This window comes from Clarias gariepinus, chromosome 5 (assembly GCF_024256425.1).
Source record: "Clarias gariepinus isolate MV-2021 ecotype Netherlands chromosome 5, CGAR_prim_01v2, whole genome shotgun sequence".
NCBI classification, from domain to species: domain Eukaryota; kingdom Metazoa; phylum Chordata; class Actinopteri; order Siluriformes; family Clariidae; genus Clarias; species Clarias gariepinus.
Genome location: NC_071104.1, coordinates 38,625,446 through 38,642,620, shown reverse-complemented (window position 1 = coordinate 38,642,620; position 17,175 = coordinate 38,625,446). Strand labels below are relative to the sequence as shown.

The following is a 17,175-nucleotide window of genomic DNA, read 5'->3' as shown; positions in this document are numbered from 1 at the left end:
ATATCCTGCCTGATTGGTAGCTTTTGCTGCTGGGGGGAGTGGCTTAACTACAAGGGTGAGAATTGGGTGCAACTGAATCAGGGAAGAAAATAATTCACTTAAAAACACACATAGATCTTACACACTGACTCCCATCACCCTTACAGAGAAAAAGAGAGCATGAGATCATTTCAGCGAGGAGCAAAGTGAAGCTAATTATCTCTCTGATGAATGCCTTTGCGTCTGATTACAGTCTTTCACTTCTGAGGCACAAAGTCAGAAGGAAACGCCACCAAACCACTAAAACCTGCGTGAGGAGGAAACCCTGCAGACTGCAACTAACAGTGACGCATCATCATAACCGTCAGTGCAGAGCGCAGCCACAGCGCCACGACCCTCCCCTTCCTGTTTCAGAAGAGTCTCTCAGATACAGGAGTGTAAGTGCTCTTCACACTCACAGATTTACTGATCTTTTTTCTTTTTTTTTTATTCAGGAAGAAAGAAAAAAAATAAAGAGAACGACACAATCACTGTAAATTTTACTTTTTTATTGAAAATAAATAGCCACATAAATAAACAACTCTCGCTCTCTCTTACACACACACACACACACACACACACACACACATTTTCAGACATTTCACACATTCGGGACATTTTACACTTCAGCAAACCAATCCGGGAAATGTTAAAAAAAGAAAAAGAAAGAAAGAAAGAAAGAAAAAAAAAACTTTTTTACAGTTCTACATATTATAAAAATCAAATTAAAAAATAGTGTTTAATATTATTGTAAATGCATTGAACACTAAAGAAGTCTTCTCGATAGAGCCCAGCAGTGGAAACAACACTATTTTTTAGAAGGAGAAACTGTGTAAAGTGCATTATTCTGAAAAACAGATGGGGTGGAAAAAGAAAGGGAAATAAAAGTGTGCCTTTTTTTCTTTCTTTCTTTCTTTTTTTTTTTTTTTTTTTACAAAAAGTCCTAAAAAAACAAACAAGCAAACAAAGAAAGACTTGCTTTCCTCACCATGGGATTTGTTCAGGGAAAAAAAAAGGCACAAGCATCACTGGTGAGTGCAAATCGTTTGTTTTTTTAATATATAAAATAAAAACTGATGAACACTGTTTCTGACCATCGCGTCGCCTTCAGCTTATCATTTTCAGTCACTGGTTGCGTACCCTGTTTCCCCAACTCACAAGAGACAGACGTGCAGTTTGGGGGTACAAATCGTATCGAAACACACCCACACATACCCACATACACACACACACACACACACTCAAACAAACACTGTTTCAAATCTACTCCTAGCACCTAACTGCAACGTCTCATCAGCTCTTATATTGCTACAGAATGTTTAGAGGAAAAGAAAAGTGGACTAGCGCGGACGCGGTCCCTCGGCTCTGCAGGAGAGTCTGCGATAAATGATTAAAAGCATTGCTCCTTTTTCTTCTTTTTTAATTTTTTTATCTGTGCTATGTAAAAAACAAACAAAAAAAAAATTTAATTCGTGCTCCAAAAAAGAAAAACTTTAAATAAATTCATTAAAAAAATTATAAATAATCCTGCATGTGTTCGATTATTTTGTTTTTAACACTACAAATTTAAATAAACACACTGTGGATGATAAAATGATTAATTGTGTTCCAATTTACACCAATTTTGCATCATATATTAATAAATTAATATTTATTAGTAAATCGCACAGCCCTAGTTTAGCTCCTTAAAACTTAATTAAATGTCAGGCAACATGTATAAGTTTTGGATAAATACATTCCTGTAATTTTGTTCTTTTATATTGTTTGTTTAGGAATTTTAACATTTTGAAATTGCTAAAAAAAACTATAATAAAAATAATGATTAAAAAGATAACAGACAGCTTTTCATGCTAATAATAAATAATACAGCTGTGAATCCTAGAGGTTTTGGATTTTGTTTAAAAAAAAAAAAAAAAAAAAAAAAGCTAAAAGTTAAAGCACGCCCCACAGATACAGGTACAAAAGGTACGAGTACTACAGGTACTGCATGTACAAGCACAAGTACTGCGGATGATCCTACAGGTACATACGCAGGTACTGAAGGTTCTACAGGTTGCAGGTTCTACAGCTGAGTGTGAAATATTGCACTAATCCCGTAAGCTTTGTTCTGGGAGAACGGAGGAGGAGCTAGAGGAAGAGGAGGAGGGGCTAGAGGAAGAGGAGGAGCTAGAGGAAGAGGAGGAGGAGCTAGAGGAGGAGGTAGTGCTATGACAGAAGACGAGCTGGTCCTTATTATCTCATTTCTCAGGACTTGAGACTCCCAGGACAGCAACTTCTTTACAACGAAGCGAGCTCGAAGCTCAGCATGTGTGTGTGTGTGTGTGTGTGTGTTTAACACGACTAGCACCTAAACGTGACCGAGCGGTGCCGAGCGGAGGAGCAGGACGAGGTTCTATTACCACCTGACAGCTTGATGCACCCCTGAAGTGTGAACGTGTTATTCTGATGTAGACTGAGCGGCGAGACGTTAAATCAGACTCGCGTTTGAAACCTTTAAACAGTACCGAATACACTAAGCTTAGTGTTCTACGTCTACGCTGTAGATGTTTGTTTTGTCATAAATAATCAAGATGCATCAAGATGAAGGTGTCTGAGACGTCTCGTTTCTCATCCCTCGCTCTTATTGATTGATTGATTGATTGATTTATTCCTCAGTAATTAAGTACCACGAACACCCCTCGGATCCGCCTGTAAATCAGCACTCGGGTTAGTTTTTTTTGTGCCACGGTTCATTAAATTGCACGCCCTCGATACTGCATTTTGCTTTAAATGATGTAGCAAAAAAATGGCTAAAAGAAACTTTGGTCTTCTAGAGTGAAGTGGAAAAAAAAAGTTTAAGCAAAACAAACAAACAAACAAACAAAAAAAATACACGTGAGGAAGACCGGCCTATTTTCTCATACATTATTTGTAAGAGTATATGAATAAATCTACCAGCCTGATGTTTTAAAACACAATTGTGTGTGTGTGTGTGTGTGGGAGTGTGTGTGTTTTTCGCTTCCTTCACCACCGTCTCTTATTGCTTGTTTAGGAGGGAGACTGGAGTTAAGGTGGGGCGAGAGTGACGTCTGTAAAGAGTTTGGTTATTGCTTCTTCGTCTTCTTCACACACACACACACACACACACGAAGCGTTCTCATCCCACGAGTCAGAGTTTCGCTTCAATCCCGAATGACGAAACACTTTTGCGTCCCTATTTGACCATCACACAGCTGCTGAGCTGCTGCTCCTGGAGCTCGGGCGTGTCGGGGCGCGCGATGTGCCCGCTGCCCCCCAGGCTCCAGCTCGTCTGCTGGGGTAAGAGCGAGAGCGGTCCCAGGGTGTAGCCCTGGAGCTGGAGCTGAGAATGAGGATGCGCTTGGAGGTGAGGCTGCTGGCTGATGTGCAGTCGGGCCTCCAGCAGGTGAGCCGCGGACGCCACCGGAGACAGGGACGAGTAAGATGAGGAAGATGAGGAGTCGGGGTTCTGCGGCCACAGGGGGTGCTGGAGAGGAACGGCGCTCTGGTGGCATGCGGGAAGCAGCTGGGTGACGGTCTGGGGAGGAGGGTTGGAGAATAGAGCAGCTGGAGCGAACAGGCTGTTGGGGGGAGGTGAAGAGGAGGATGAGGATGATGAAGAGGAGGAGGAGGAGGAGGACAGCTGGTGGGACTGAGTGAGGAAGTGAGCGCTCTGAGGCTGGGGCTGGTGCTGGATTTGGAGCATCCTAAAATAAAAAAACAAGGCAAGGTTACATATCTAAATGTGACAAAATTGTAAAAGTGCTTTTAGTAAAAAAAGAATCCTCTTTTATACCCATGACAAGTTTTAGTGTTTATTTGAATTCATTTCAAACTGCCTGCGGCTCACCTCTGCTGATGCAGAACCTCCTCCAGCATGCTGCGTCGCTCCCGAGTTCCTCCGGCACCCTGCAGGCCTGAGGGGGGGCACAGGGTGGGCCCTAATGATCCCCTGCTGCCCCTGGAGCACGAGGTCGGAGGGCACACCTGTCTCGCCAGGCCTTTGATCTTATTCAGGCCCAGGAGACCTTTGGTACGCGAGTTCTTTCTCAGCTGCTGACGGAAGGCTTTCAATCCTGCACGCATCAGCACGTTCACCACACACACACACACACACACACACACACACAGTGTTGTTAGAGACGTTCATCCAATTTTCGAGGATAATTTCACGGGCTTAAATAAAAACCTTTACAGAGGAAGTGATTATTACACACACCTTGTGTGAGGGACGTGTCAGAGGCTCGGCGTCCCTCCTGGAAGCTGGCGGCGTGGAGACTACCCTGGTTCTGCAGGATGCGGTTGGAGGACAGAGCCAGAGTTGCTCCGAGGGGCCCAGACGTCCCGGTTCCAAACCCGGGCGCCATCAGTCTCGAGAAATCTGCGGCGGTGGAAAGGGGCGGAGTCAGATTCGACGACGACTTCAGGCAGCTGTCGGACGACGCGCCATCAGACGGACTGATCACGATACCTGGGAGACATTTATAAATTGTCATAAACAACAAATCCACACAGAATTTTTTATTTTATTTATTTATTTTTTTAATTAAAGTGTTTCCATGCTACTCACAGGGAGGGTTGCAGAGATGGAAGCGGGTGGAGACTTCGGCGAGGGTGTGTCTACGTGATGCGGTGTTTGGGAGGGTCGTGGGAGAGGCTTGCAGCGCCACGTCCTCCTCTTCCAGGTCTCCGGGACGCACTTCTTCGTTAATAGTGGTCTCCAGGAGGCTGTTGGGGGAGATGGAGCGGTTCCAGAGGAGACCGTTGAGACTCGCCTCGACCGGACACACCACCCGCTGGAGACGCAAAGGGTGCGAGGTTAATAACAGGCACGGAGATAAACAATCCGCGGTAAGAAGTAAGAAAAAGAACTAGAAGAACACACTCCTCACCTGAAAGAGCCCTCCCTGGTCCCACTCCATCTGTGAGTGCACGGGTTGGTTCATCGCCGTGGCGACGGGCGGCATGGCCGGGCGGAAGCTGTCGGACGGCTCGGGCATCACCTTGAAGAGGGAGAGCGGAGTGATGAGCCGGAGGGATGTAATGTCACACCGGCAGGAGGAAGTGAAAGGGACTGTGAGGAGACACTGACCTCTGGGCTGGACGAGGAGTCCGACGTGCTCCTGCTCCTCTGGGTCCAAGTGCCGCCGCATTGCCGGTTCAGCTGCTGGCTCCGGTGCTCTTTGACCCGCTCCAGGAGCAGGTAGTAGATCGCGGAGAAGTGATTGTAGCTGCTGCTCTGGAGAGACTGAAAGAAGGGAAATAAAGGAGAACAAGAATGAGTTTTAAAACGTTATTAAAACGTTTCCCAACCAGAAGCCGTGGGTGGATAAAACCATCCGCGACGCTCTGAGATCTCGCACCGCTGCCTACAACACGGGACTCGCGTCGGGGGACATGGAACCATACAAGGCTGCGTCATACAGCGTCCGGAAGGCGGTGAAAGAGGCGAAGCAGCGCTACGGGAGAAAACTAGAGTCACAACTCCAACAGAGTGACTCTAGGAGCCTGTGGCAGGGATTGAGAACAATAACGGATTATAAAGCACCAACATCCGGTATGATAAACGCAGACGTGTCTCTGGCAGATGAGCTGAACACTTTCTATGCTCGCTTCGAGGCTGCAGCTAAGGACGCTAGCGATGCTAATGCTAGCGGCGCTAACGGCTGCAGACAGGAAGTCACTGCCAGCACCGGAAGCGCGTTCATCATCACCGAGCATGACGTGAGGAGAGCCTTCAAGAGAGTGAACACCAGGAAAGCAGCAGGACCAGACGGCATCTCAGGCCGTATTCTCAGAGCCTGCGCAGACCAGCTAGCACCTGTGTTCACTGAGATATTCAACATCTCTTTATCTCAGTCGGTGATCCCCACATGCTTCAAAGAGTCCATCATTGTTCCTGTCCCAAAGAAACCTCATCCTGCTTCACTCAATGACTATCGCCCTGTAGCCCTCACTTCAGTAGTGATGAAGTGCTTTGAACGCCTGGTCAGAGACTTCATCATCTCTTCACTACCAGACACACTCGACCCACTACAGTTTGCTTATCGTCCAAACCGTTCCACGGACGATGCAATCTCTCATCTCCTCCATACATCTCTCACTCACCTGGACACTCGGAGGGGGAATTATGTGAAAATGCTCTTCATCGACTACAGTTCTGCATTTAATACCATAATTCCCTCCACACTTACCACCAAGCTGGAGCACCTGGGACTCGGCTCATCTATGTGTCAGTGGATCTCCAACTTCCTAACTGGCAGACCACAGGCAGTAAGGATGGGCGGACATGTCTCAGCCCCTCTCACTCTCAGCACTGGAGCCCCCCAGGGTTGTGTTCTGAGCCCCCTGCTGTACTCTCTGTACACCCACGACTGCGTGGCCACTACCAGCTCCACCACCATCATCAAGTTTGCTGACGACACTGTTGTGGTGGGCCTGATCACGAACAATGATGAGACGGCCTACCTGGAGGAGGTTGGAAATCTGGAGAACTGGTGCCAGAGGAACAATCTCCTCCTGAACGTCAGTAAGACAAAGGAGCTGATAGTGGACTTTAGTACAAAGCAGGTGAGGAACTACCAGACCCCCGTCATCAACAGGAGCCCAGTGGAGAGAGTGGACAGCTTCAGATACCTCGGTGTTCACATCACGCAGGACCTGGCATGGTCCTGTCACATCAACACCGTGGTAAAAAAGGCCCGGCAGCGTCTCTACCACCTCAGACGCTTGAGAGACTTTAGACTGCCCTCCAAGGTGCTCAGGAATTTCTACTCCTGCACCATCGAGAGCATCCTGACGGGAAATATCACGACCTGGTTCGGGAACAGCACCATGCAGGACAGACGAGCTCTACAGAGGGTGGTGCGATCAGCTGAGCGCATCATCCGCATCGAGCTCCCTGACCTGCACTCGATCTACAACAAGCGGTGCTTGACCAAGGCCAGGAAGATCGTGAAGGACCTCAGCCACCCCAATAACGGACTGTTTACTCTGTTGCGGTCTGGGAAGCGATTCCGCTCCTTGAAGGCCAACACAGAGAGACTGAGGAGGAGCTTCTTCCCGCAGGCGATAAGGTCTCTCAACCACAACCACACCACTATGCAGAACTACACAATATTTTCATAATTGGTCAAATCCATCAATCATCTTACATCCATGAACACTATGGACAATTACACGCTCACCATCCTTCATATATACACTACATGTCGTACGTTACATCCCGGACCATTGCACAAAGACACTTTAATAACTTTGCACACCTACCTTCACAACTACACTACATTTTACAGTTTTACGTTTACATCCTGGACCAGTGCACAAAGACACTTTAATAACCTCTGCACTAAGACACTTTGTTCCATGCATATTTGCACACACCGTAAAGTATATTTCAATTTGCACTGTATATTTCTATTTTGTACATCCTATTTCTATTTTTATTTTTAGTTCTATTTTTTCATAGCACATTTCTATTTTTATTTTTAGTTCTATTTTTCCTAGTTTAATTTAATTTTGTAATTTAATTTCTATCGTATTTCTTTTATTCATATTTATTTCTTATTTGTAAAATTTAACTCTCTTTTAGGGTCAATGGCAGTCGTATAATACATTTCACTACATTTCGTACTGTGTATGTTTGTGTATGTGACAAATAAAATTTGAATTTGAGTGAATGTTTCAAAAAAATTAAAAATAAATAAAATCCTAGACTCGACAGGAAAGCAGACACGCCTCCTTGGTGGTTGATGTACCTGTCTAATATTAGTTCGCTTTACGTCGAGGATGCTAGCTGAAACATTACATAACCTCTTCTAGAGCGACCCCCAAAAATCCTGTCAGTCATTCCAGATGGGTGTGCCAATCGCCTCATCTGGTGTTTACATTAGCGAGGAAATAAAACGCAGCGTGCTCTGGTGTTAGCAGTCGCCTCGCTTTGCTGCTTGAACGAAAAACTGTTCTCGTCTTAAGATGACAGATTTCAGGAGCAGATGCCGCTGTGTTTATCGTCTCCGTGCCAGCAGGGATATGCGTTTAAAGTCTTGGCACGAGACGAGGATAAACAGGAGGTTTCCCGCCGTCGACGGGGCGCCACCGACGTGACAAAACTGACAACTGTAATCCCCTCGAGCGGCGCCGATTAGGCTGTAGCCACTAACACCAACCCCCCCCCCCCCCCATCTCCCCCCCGGGAGCAATAACTCATCGTCAGTAACGTGAGCCGTCGCGTCTTACCTCCACGGTCCTCTGGCGGTCGATTCCCAGCGTGTGCATGATGCTCAGGACGGGCTCGCTGTAGTCACCCAGGTTGGAGTTGTAGTCGGTGAGGGAGTGCGTGAGCGTCTGGTGAGGGGCGCTGGGGTCGGCTAGCATCCAGCGGTGCTGCTTGATCTGAGCGATGCCGATGCGCTTGGCTGGATCCACCACCAGCATCTTCCGGATCAGGTTCTCGCAATCTGAGTTCACGAAAGGAGGAGGAGGAGGAGGAGAGACCCTGGTTATACATCAGAAGGCACCTTGATTCTGATTACGTTTCTGAAAGCGCACAACATACGGATGGATCGGTTACCTTCAGACATGAAGAAGGGGATTCTGAAGCGTCCCTCGGTCACCCTCTGCCTCAGCGCTGGCAGACTTTCTCCGTCAAACGGCAGCGAGCCGCACACCAACACGTACAGCACTACTCCCAGGCTCTAAACACACACACACAGATTTCACAATTATTATTATTATTATTATTATTATTATCCCCGTGTCCTCCTGAGAATGCTTGTAAGGACAGGACACGTACCCAGATGTCCAGCTGCGGTCCTTCGTACTCTTTTCCCTCGAAGACCTCGGGCGCGGCGTACGGCGGGCTCCCGCACCACGTGGACAAGGGCTCTCCGGAATTGTAGAAGTTTCCGAACCCGAAGTCTAAATAATGAGACGAGAGACAGAGAGACATCATGAGGTTTTGTCAGCTGAGCGTCACTCCTAGCTCCAGGGTAGCCGTGTTACACAAGCATGTAATCATGTTACGCAAAAAAAAGAAGCCCAGAGCACAGCTCCCTCAGCTGACATTAAACGGTTTCATAACCGTCCTGGTTTCTTTTCCCGCTCTCGCGATGTCGCTCACACCGGTTCTGATCGTTGTGTTCTAGTTATGTACTTAATATCCAGGCAGATAATAACACGATCAATAAAATATAACAAGACTGATTTTAGAACTTTGCCATCACAATCGTTAAAGTTTCTCACAATTAAGGAAAAGAAAACCCACAATCTAATTCATTTATCTGTGTCACGTTAATGTAATGTCTCATACCGAAATAGATTATTTGTTTTGTTTTTTATTTTATTATTAGAATCAGATTTTCTCCTAACATTAAACACATTCGGGGTTTTTTTAAAGGTGTAATTTCTTTCCTACACATGATAACGATTTGACAATTGTTACTGATAATAACTTGATTAAAAAATATTATTTTGTTCCAGATGCTAAATGAACAATTTTATTTTATTAATTAAAGGTATAAAAAGAAATGCATATAAAAATATACATACATAATGTTTATCAGGAGATTTGTTTTAAAAATATACAAAAACTTTACAATTTTAGTCCCTGTACATGCCTTTACTAACTTTATAACAGTTATTTTATATATATTTTTTATTTTAAATGTAAAAATATATGTTTAATATCTAGACTTTATGGAACTCTTACAAAATATTAAATAAATCCAGCGTTAAATCAGAACGACAGTAAATAAAGATTATAACATCATCTGACATCTTACAGTACGGCACTCCTGAGACCCGAGCGTGTGTGTGTGTGTGTGTGTGCGCAGGTCGCGTCTGTCTCCTCACCTGCGAGTTTGATGTTCATGTTGGCGTCCAGCAGCAGGTTCTCGGTCTTCAGGTCTCGGTGGACGATGTGATGGCGGTGGCAGTAGTCCACGGCGGTGAGGATCTGCCAGAACGTCTTGCGTGCCTCGGCTTCGCTCATGCGTCCGTTCGAGGTCAGGTAGTCTGGTAGGAGAGGAAGAGGAGGATGAGGATGAAGATGAGGAATGTGGAGAGTCCAAATGGAGTGTGAATCGGTTCTGAGCGGCTGTGAAAGATCTCTCTATTCTGGCGGTACATTCTGTGATCCCAGGTGTGTGTGTGTGTGTGTTTGTGTTACATAAGCGCTTAAAAAAAAACAACACCCTCCCACACCTGTTCCACCACCTGGTGCTTGGCCCCGCTCCTCACCTCCTCTCTAACCCGGCATGTCTGACTCATCAGCTGAAACCTGTACTCACCGAACATCTCTCCGTTCTTCGCGTACTCCGTTACGATGTACAGCATGTCTTTGGTCTCCATGACCTGCGAAAACACACACACACACACACACACACACGGATCAGAGAGGTGCTGTTGGCTTTAAGCAGTCTAATAAATCTCCTTTTACTGCGCTGTTAAACTTTAATGCTGGCTTTAGCAGGGTTTGTGAAGAGGGCTTGGGCTGACACACACACACACACACACACACACACACACACACACACACACACAAAAGTGAAACCCTCACTCCTGCTTTCCCATGATAAGCACCGGCGCGCTGTGCCGCTTCCTGAGCGTCCCTTATTTACAGAAACACGCGGAAACTTTCCGTCAGCGTCACTGAGAACGACACTCGCACGCAAACACAAACACAAACACGACGCTCGGAAAACACCACGCGGTGCTGAACACTTCTCCGTGCAGTGTATTGTAGTGGGTGTCCCATTATTTATGACACCCTTTCACTTTCTCGGAGTTGATTATTTATATATATTTTTTGGTTTGTTTGTTTGTTTGTTTTTTAATCCGCGACTCTGCGGAAACCCGGTTCCGCCGTTCGTGGGCTGTGAAGCATGGTGGCGAGAGCATCGTGTTACTCATGAGCTCATGGATGAATCGAATCGACCAACTAACAGACACGATCACGCGGCTCCAGTCAGCACTATAACTGTTACAGCGAGTCCTGGGCCTAAATTGTTGTCTGTTCCCCTCCCTCTCCCTCTTTCTCTCCCTCTTTCTCTCTCTCTCTCGTCAGACATTTCTTAGGAAAAGAGAAACACGTAACACACGGATCAACAAGTCCGGAGGTTTTGCTTCACCGGCAGCTGAAACGTCAAGCTTCACCTCGCCTGCGAAAACATTCTCAGTGTTCCCGGGAGAGCCTGAAGGAACGCAACGGTAGCTGGTTGCACAACGGGTCTCTCTCACACACACACACACACACACACACACACACATGGATTCCAGGTAGTGTGATGCAGTAATGACGTCCTCTACCATGAGATAAACTAGCCCTGTGTTACCCAATCCTGTCAAAGATCTCTCTCTCTCTCACATACACACACACACACACTCAGTAGGTGTGTGACAGCTCGACCTGTCGTCACATCTGCAGCGCCCGAGCCGAGGAGCACGCAGCCGGGCGTTTATCAGCAGGGGCTCTGCGTCTGTTTTATCCTCTCGGGCTTTAAATAAGCCGCGGCTGTGTGAAAGGAGAGCGCAGGCATGCGAGACGTGACCTCCCAAACCCTGCAGGGGTCGGGAATGTGAGAACCTAACCGTCTCACACACACACACACACACACACACACAGTGAGAGACAGACAGACAGATGGTATCTACCTCTCGGGGCTTTTTAAACACTGTACAGTTGGCATCAAAAGCGGTGATAAAAGACACTAAACGCTTTCGCGGGTCAAACACGAGCACGAGACTTGTTGGTTTTTTCCGCGTGACGTGAAACGCTCGAATTCAGTAACAGACGCTGAGACGCGTTTGATTCGTGGCGCCGCTCGGGTGTCGTCCAAGCATTACAGTTTCTCAGGCCACGCCCACCGACGACACTAAAACGTACCATTTGTCACGTCCCAGTGTTGAGTTTAGTGAAATATTTTCCCACTAAATGCTCCTACGGTGAAATCTTTCGACTAGGCGTTTCACACACCGTGATACTGTTTACGTATCGTGATATCGTATCGTCTGAGTCTGCGACACGACACGACACGACACGCTTGAAATTTCCAGGAAACCTCTCTTTCACAACACACCAGAGCAACTGGGTCTGGGAGCAATGAGGAGAAATATGCTCTGGTGTAATACACGCCTGGTGTTGTCCAACCACAGGGCCTCTGTGTGTGTGTGTGTGTGTGTGTGCATGCACGCGCAAGTGTATGTGCGTCAAAACCTGTTCTACCGGCTAAAGAGGCTTACACGTCTTACAGACGGATCGTTTCACGTGACCGGGCCGACACATTGCGCTTCAAAGAGGCTGATTAATCCCGCTCTCTCTAACACACACACACACACACACACACTTCAGCAATCAAGTTTCAGAGAACACAATAAGATCCAGCAGCTTGAATGTGTTCCTGACTCGACAGATTAAACTCTCACGCCTAATTAACAATAACTCTGACGTACACTGCGTCCGGGTTCCCTCTCATCACCCTCACATCTGCACTCGACTAAAATGCACAGAAGGTTTTACTGCAATCTATTTTTTACATTTAAGTTTAATATGAAAAGGTTTTTTCCCCCATTTATTTATTTATTTATTTTACTGTTTTTAGCATCAAATCAACACCTTTGATCCAGAGTTCAAATAATTATTTCGAAAAAGTAATCTTTAAACATTTAAGTGACTATAACTCTAAAATTATAACAAGTGCACTAGGACATGATGTATCACGATATCTGTAAAAAAATTAAAATGCACAGAAATGTTTTTGCAAGCTAATGTTTACATTTTATTTTAATATTAAAATGTATTTTACTTTTATTTTAAAACACATTTACACCAAAACATCCTCAGTTTATCGTGATTCAGTATTTTTGTCACATGGCCTCACCAACTTAAATCTGAGGTTATAATAATAATAATAATAATAATCTGTTTCATATCACTTTATACTACACACACACACACACACACACACACACACACAGTAAACCAACTGATATCACTCTGCATTAGTTACCGCGGTTTCTGAAGCGTTTGGAAATGATTCAGCTTCCTGACTCGTGTGTGTGTGTGTGTGTGTGTGTGTGTGTGTGTGTGTGTGTGTGTGTGTGTAAATAACTACACAAATATGAATATAAACGCAGGGCTACCTGGTAAAGCTTAATGATGTGCGGATGATTCAGCAGCTTCATGATCTGCACCTCCCTGTAGATCTTCTCCAGGTTGGACGAGTTCAGACGGGTCTTGTCGATTATTTTAATAGCAACCTAAAAAAGAAAAAAAAGAAACAGCATAATTTAAACTAACTCTGCAGAAGCATGTGATGATGATGAAGAGGATGGTGATGAAGATGTGATGTACCTGAGTTTTGGTCACTTTGTGTCTGGCCAGTTTGACCACAGCAAAGTTGCCCTTCCCGAGCGTCCGGATGATCTCGTAGAAGCCCACCTGCAGGGGTCGACCCTGGGCAGAGACGCCGGCCGGACCTTCTGCGTTCACCTCCCGCATGATCACCATAACGATTTCCGCACGCGAGCAGGACGGCTCAGGGTTCGCTTTCACGCCTGCACAAGAAACGCCGTCACATTAACACTTTACACCACGACGGCTGCCTCGACTAACCCTAAACCTCCATGCAAAGCAGGTTTAACACACATATACACACACACACACCAAACAAAAATCTCCACAACAAACTGAAAACAAACTGCAGCCTCCGTTAACGCATTAATGCATGAAATGACATCATAAGACTAATGCTGAACACACACACATTCAAACTTACATCTGTGGTTTATTGGTATAAACTTCACACACATTCCCGATCCTGATGTTATATACTTTTACATACTTTTAAATACTTTAAATAATTAAACTTTGAAAAAATACATTCACAGGAAAATGCAATAATGAAGAAGTATATTTATTTAATCAAAGAATGCAACTTTGTCTTGTGTTAAAAAGGATGATATTTTAAGGATAATTTAAGGATTTTAAATTAAGTTATATAAAAACACATTAGTTAAAAAAATACAAATTAAATAAAGAAAAAAAGTAATGCAACGAGAAAATAAATATATTTCTTCAACCAAAAATAAGTGACTTAATCTCAGGTTAAAAAATTTTAATACAATTAAACTTAACATGAAAACACATATATATATTAAATTAAAAAAATATATATATTTCTTTTACAGCTTTATTTTTTTACTTTACACTATGTGCTTTTATTATTATTTATTATTATTATTATTATTATTATTAAGGTTTAAAATTCAGGAGGAAATATATTAATGATAAAGGGATGCTTATAAATTTAAACTAAAACAAAGTAAATGTATAAAAATAAATAGAAAAAAATAATTGTATATAATAATAATAATAATAATAACAATAACAATAATAGTGTTTACTGTTAGATCTAGGTGAAATATACCCCTCAGAAAGCAGGGTTAAGGCTTATGTTTGATGTTATGATCACAGTAATATAACAATGTATCAATAATGTATAAACTTACTCTAAGTGTGTGTGTGCGCGCGCACTCACCGCACTGATCCTCTCCTCATTCCACGGAGGAATCCTAACTTAATCTTCCTCCTGTTCAGATTCTCTCCACCATGACACTTCACAACTCTCTGTTTTATCTTTATTATTGAGTGTCCTGTATAGTAATCCCGCGCTGTGTGTGTGTGTGTGTGTGTGTGAGTGAGTGAGAGTCAGAGAGACAGAGAGACCCAGCTCTCCTGTAACCAGGGTGACGCTTCTGGCCCTGTCTCGAGCTCGGCTCGCGCCGCTAAGACAAGCCGCCGCCCGCTCTGATTGGTCAGCGTGCGCCGAGCCGAGCCTAGCTCCGCCTCCTTTCTTTATTCCTCCGCCTCCTTCCATCCCCGGGTATAACCGGAGCGCAATGGGAAGCCCCGCCCCGACTTAATTTACGTCATACACGCGTCAGAGCGCCGAGCGAGCGAGCGCGCCCGCCGAGGGTTGCTCGGCAACGGCGCGGCTCGCCGAGCCGGCTGACGCGCGTGCTGATGGAGTGGTTGCTTTGGAGATGGAAGGCGATGACGTCGGTGCCCAGAGCTGTGTGACACCACGTGACTGCGCTCGCGCGCTCTCTCTCTCTCTCTCTCTCTCTCTCTGTCTGGAACTGTTGAATTAATGGCGCTATGGAAAGCCACAAGGGCCAAAATGTAAGGGAAGAAGTTTGGAAACGTAAACGTTTTTCACATTTAAGTGAATTAAATAGAATAAGTTTATAAAATAAAAGAAAGACATGATTTATTCTTACTGCTGCTGTCATACATACATACATGCAATAGCTTTCCCTCTAATACCCTCTGTGTTTTTTATTTAAATTACATTCCCAATGTATACATTTTTATACGGTTATATTTTATATTTATTTTTCAAATTATTGTAAATGCATATTTGCAAATTGTATCCAGGTTTGATTTTCACCTCGAGGTCTGTGTGCATGGAGTTTGCATGTTCTCCCCGAGCTTAGTGGGTTAACTCTGCGTACTCCGGTTTCCTCCCACAGTCCAAAGACATGCAGATTAGGTTATTCGGCATTCCCAAATTGCCCATAGTGTGTGTGTGTGTGTGTGTGTGTGTGTGTGTGTGTGTGTGTGTGTGTGCACGTGCACTGTGATGAACTGGCACCCTGTCCAGGGTCTACCCCTCCTCATAACCCTGTATACAGGACAGGATAAAGCGGTATATAAAAGGAATGAGTGACAATCTTTTTCTAATGCAATTTGCCTCTTCTTACTGTTTTCATCTATATCATATAAGAGTTTTACTGCATGTCATGTTGTATATGGTCTTGTACTTAGATTTAAAAATGAATGAACTCTTTGACATTTTTAAGCATTGCAATGGAATAATGAGCTTTTCGTGCATTATTTAATGAATGTATGTACAGTATGTATGTATGTATGTATGTATGCATGCATTTTTTTTATTATTCATTTGGATTATTTTGATCCATCCACATGCCATCTGGCACATCGGGCGACGCATACTCCCCACCCTGGAGATATTTGCGTAGTTTCTATTGCAGTTATCACCCAAATGAGGATGGGTTCCCTGTTGAGTCTGGTTCCTCTCAAGGTTTCTTCCTATTTCCATCTCAGGGAGTTTTTCCCCTCAGCACCGCGTCGCCATCGGCTTGTTCATCAGGGACTATTTGATCATTTAGAGTTATACATTATTTCCTTACACTTTTCACACTCATTCCCCTAATTTTCTTTTGATTCTGTAAAGCTGCTTTGCGACCGTGACTGTTAAAAGCGCTATAGAAATAAAACCGAATTTATTTAAACTTGCTTAAGGGGGGCGGGATAAAGTCTTTGTCTGTTGGCCTGTTGGAAGAAGCCGGAGTACTTGGAAGAAACTCAGCAAGAACATGCACACTCGAACCCGGACCCTGGAGGTGTGCAGTCTATTTCTTCAATATAAAATGTAAAATATTTTAAATTAATCAACACTGTTTGTGTTTTCAAATATAATCTTAAAAGGACTGGATTTTCCACACACATACACAAGAAAAACACAAGTGTGTACATGTGCAGCGAACCATATCTAATTCTTTTGCTCCATTTACATGCTGCGCCGCACAGTAGCTTTACTTCACCTTCCCTGTGCCAAGGTTGCGTCTAATCTAGTGTCTTGCTCTGTGACAGACAGAAAGAGAGAGAGAGATTGGGGGTTGTAGGGGAAGGTGGAGGGGAAGGAATCGGTGCATTCTGCATGCTTGCCCGAGCGCAAACATACCACATTAATACAGCGTATTAAAGAGCATCCACACCCACACAGAGGCATGCACGGTATGTGTGTGTGCACAAGCAAGCACTGCCATGCTCACTCTTCCTCTCTCTTACACACACACACACACACACACACACCTGCAGGAAGACACCTCCGTCCACTGGTGCACTTTATACACAGTGTGCATCGCGTGCTGCATAAGGAGGACTTTCCACAGCAAAAAAAAAAACATTCAGAATGTAACACACAGCTGTGTAGAAGGTGATGCACGGTAGGGAGAGGTTCCTGCCGCACGTTAAAAGAGTGATAAAGCAAATCAGATCGAGGCTCATCCTGCACGTTCGACCTTTGAGTTCAATCTGTCTAGATTTAGTTATTTCGATGTAGAAGACGGGAGTTG

At 44.7% G+C, this 17,175-nt stretch overlaps 1 protein-coding gene across 1 annotated transcript; it reads right to left on the bottom strand.

The window, feature by feature from the left end:
- Positions 1-1,923: 1,923 nt before the first annotated feature.
- LOC128524107 (serine/threonine-protein kinase SIK1-like) lies at positions 1,924-14,867 on the bottom strand. Its single transcript, XM_053496442.1, has 14 exons — positions 14,553-14,867; positions 13,367-13,569; positions 13,156-13,272; positions 10,305-10,368; positions 9,868-10,029; positions 8,810-8,934; positions 8,588-8,711; positions 8,254-8,474; positions 5,108-5,263; positions 4,908-5,018; positions 4,586-4,811; positions 4,235-4,486; positions 3,866-4,091; positions 1,924-3,722 (listed from the first exon to the last, which is right to left on the bottom strand). The coding sequence occupies exons 2-14, from the start codon at positions 13,520-13,522 to the stop codon at positions 3,212-3,214; spliced, it is 2,451 nt and encodes an 816-aa protein (XP_053352417.1). The 5' UTR covers positions 13,523-13,569; positions 14,553-14,867; the 3' UTR covers positions 1,924-3,211.
- Positions 14,868-17,175: the final 2,308 nt, after the last annotated feature.